This window comes from Amphimedon queenslandica, unplaced genomic scaffold (genome assembly GCF_000090795.2).
Source record: "Amphimedon queenslandica unplaced genomic scaffold, v1.1 AMPQUscaffold_10805, whole genome shotgun sequence".
Lineage (NCBI taxonomy): Eukaryota > Metazoa > Porifera > Demospongiae > Haplosclerida > Niphatidae > Amphimedon > Amphimedon queenslandica.
The window spans coordinates 1-1,490 of record NW_003548947.1 but is presented as its reverse complement, the minus strand read 5'-3'; the positions used below and the strand labels follow the sequence as shown (position 1 = coordinate 1,490).

The window sequence follows — 1,490 nt, the reverse complement described above, 5'->3', positions numbered from 1 at the left end:
TTGTGTATCAATTATTTTGGTGTAAATAAGGTACAATTCAATTAAAATTACTCATTACCATAATTTTTTTGCATATCTTCTTCTGATAGTAATCTTTTATTGCTTTTACCTATTAATAAAATGTAACAGTCATATGTTCAGTTAATTGTGCTTTATGTTTAAAATTACCTTCTGATTTCAGTGTCACTTCCTGAGAGGGTTGTTCAATTTTCATACTTGTTTCTGTGTACAAAAACAACAGTGATTGTATCAAATACAAATAATAAATATCACCATATATCTCTTTTAGTATCTGCTCCTTGTGTTGTCTTTCTGTAACCAATTTTGTATAGAGTAATGTAATTTCTTGTTGTAATTCCTTTATGGTTATATCCTCCACTAATGGTTGATAGTTTGGACTATTTATTGCTTTAAGATGAAACTTCAAGTCATTAATTTCAAGAGCCATTCCTTTTCTCAATCTGCTTGCAGCTTTAATTATAAATCACACATAACTATGGTGATAATAAGCTATTCTAACCTGTATCATTAAAACTAGAAGCAGAAAGTGATGCACGGTACTTGATCTTTGCTCCATCCAATGTATCAGATAGTTCTTTGTTCTTCTTTTCCATTTCATTAAATTGAGACCTCAGTGTAACTAATTCATCAACTGATTCCAAATCCTTTTCATCATTCTATTAATAAATACAAAATAGTGAGATGATGCTACTCCAATTAATTCATAGTTTTTCATTACACAGGTAAAGGTGAATTTGTAATTATGCTAGGCCAGCGTATTGTCAAAATCAGCGTATTGTATTGTCATTTTAGGCATGCCTAAAACCAAATTCAACTCATGTCAATGTAAAGTCAAGCCTAGCATATTTGCCTTAAAGCTAATGTGGCGGGCACTCAGTCTCATTAATATTTATATGTAGGTTTAACACCGACTAGGAGGGATTACAAAATTTTAAACCCGAAGGCAAAGCCCAAGGGTTTAAAATTTTGTAATCCCAACTAGGAGGTGTTAAACCGATATAAAAAACAAATGCTATTATAGCTGTGCGGCCGAATTGTGAAGAATGATGCGACTACTGCCACGTGTTGCAATGCGCAGAGGCATTGCAGCGGATTATGCATTTCAATAGAGCAGTAATGGCAGCTTGGAATACTCTTTAGTCAAGAAGAAGGCTGAAGAAGTGACTGGATCAAGCTATCACGAGCAAACCTCATGCTAATATGATCCTAGGATGGCTTTGACTGACGATGAAGCCAAACTCTGAGACCACTGGATCATGACGCAGTGACGCCAGTGAAGATCTCTCGTGGGTTATCTACAGTGTGGAAGAGCAAGAGGAATGTCATATTCTTAAAGGCATAGTGGGAGAAGAGCCGGCAGACCTTTCTAATAATAGCTTTTAAAATTTTAATCAAAATTTGTGAAAACAAACGTGTGCGCTTCTTGGCCCTGGCTCGGCCACAGGATTTACACAATTTTAATACCTCAT

General features: G+C 35.0%; 1 protein-coding gene across 1 annotated transcript; it reads right to left on the bottom strand.

Annotated features, from left to right (window-relative positions):
• Positions 1-47: 47 nt before the first annotated feature.
• On the bottom strand, positions 48-1,316 carry LOC109589855 (uncharacterized; the record flags this gene model as incomplete). The annotated part of the gene is made up of 5 exons (XM_020005848.1): positions 48-109; positions 169-222; positions 274-471; positions 521-677; positions 1,248-1,316. Coding segments are annotated over 5 exons (540 nt in total), but the record flags the coding sequence as incomplete, so codon positions are not given.
• Between the last annotated feature and the right edge of the window lie 174 nt (positions 1,317-1,490).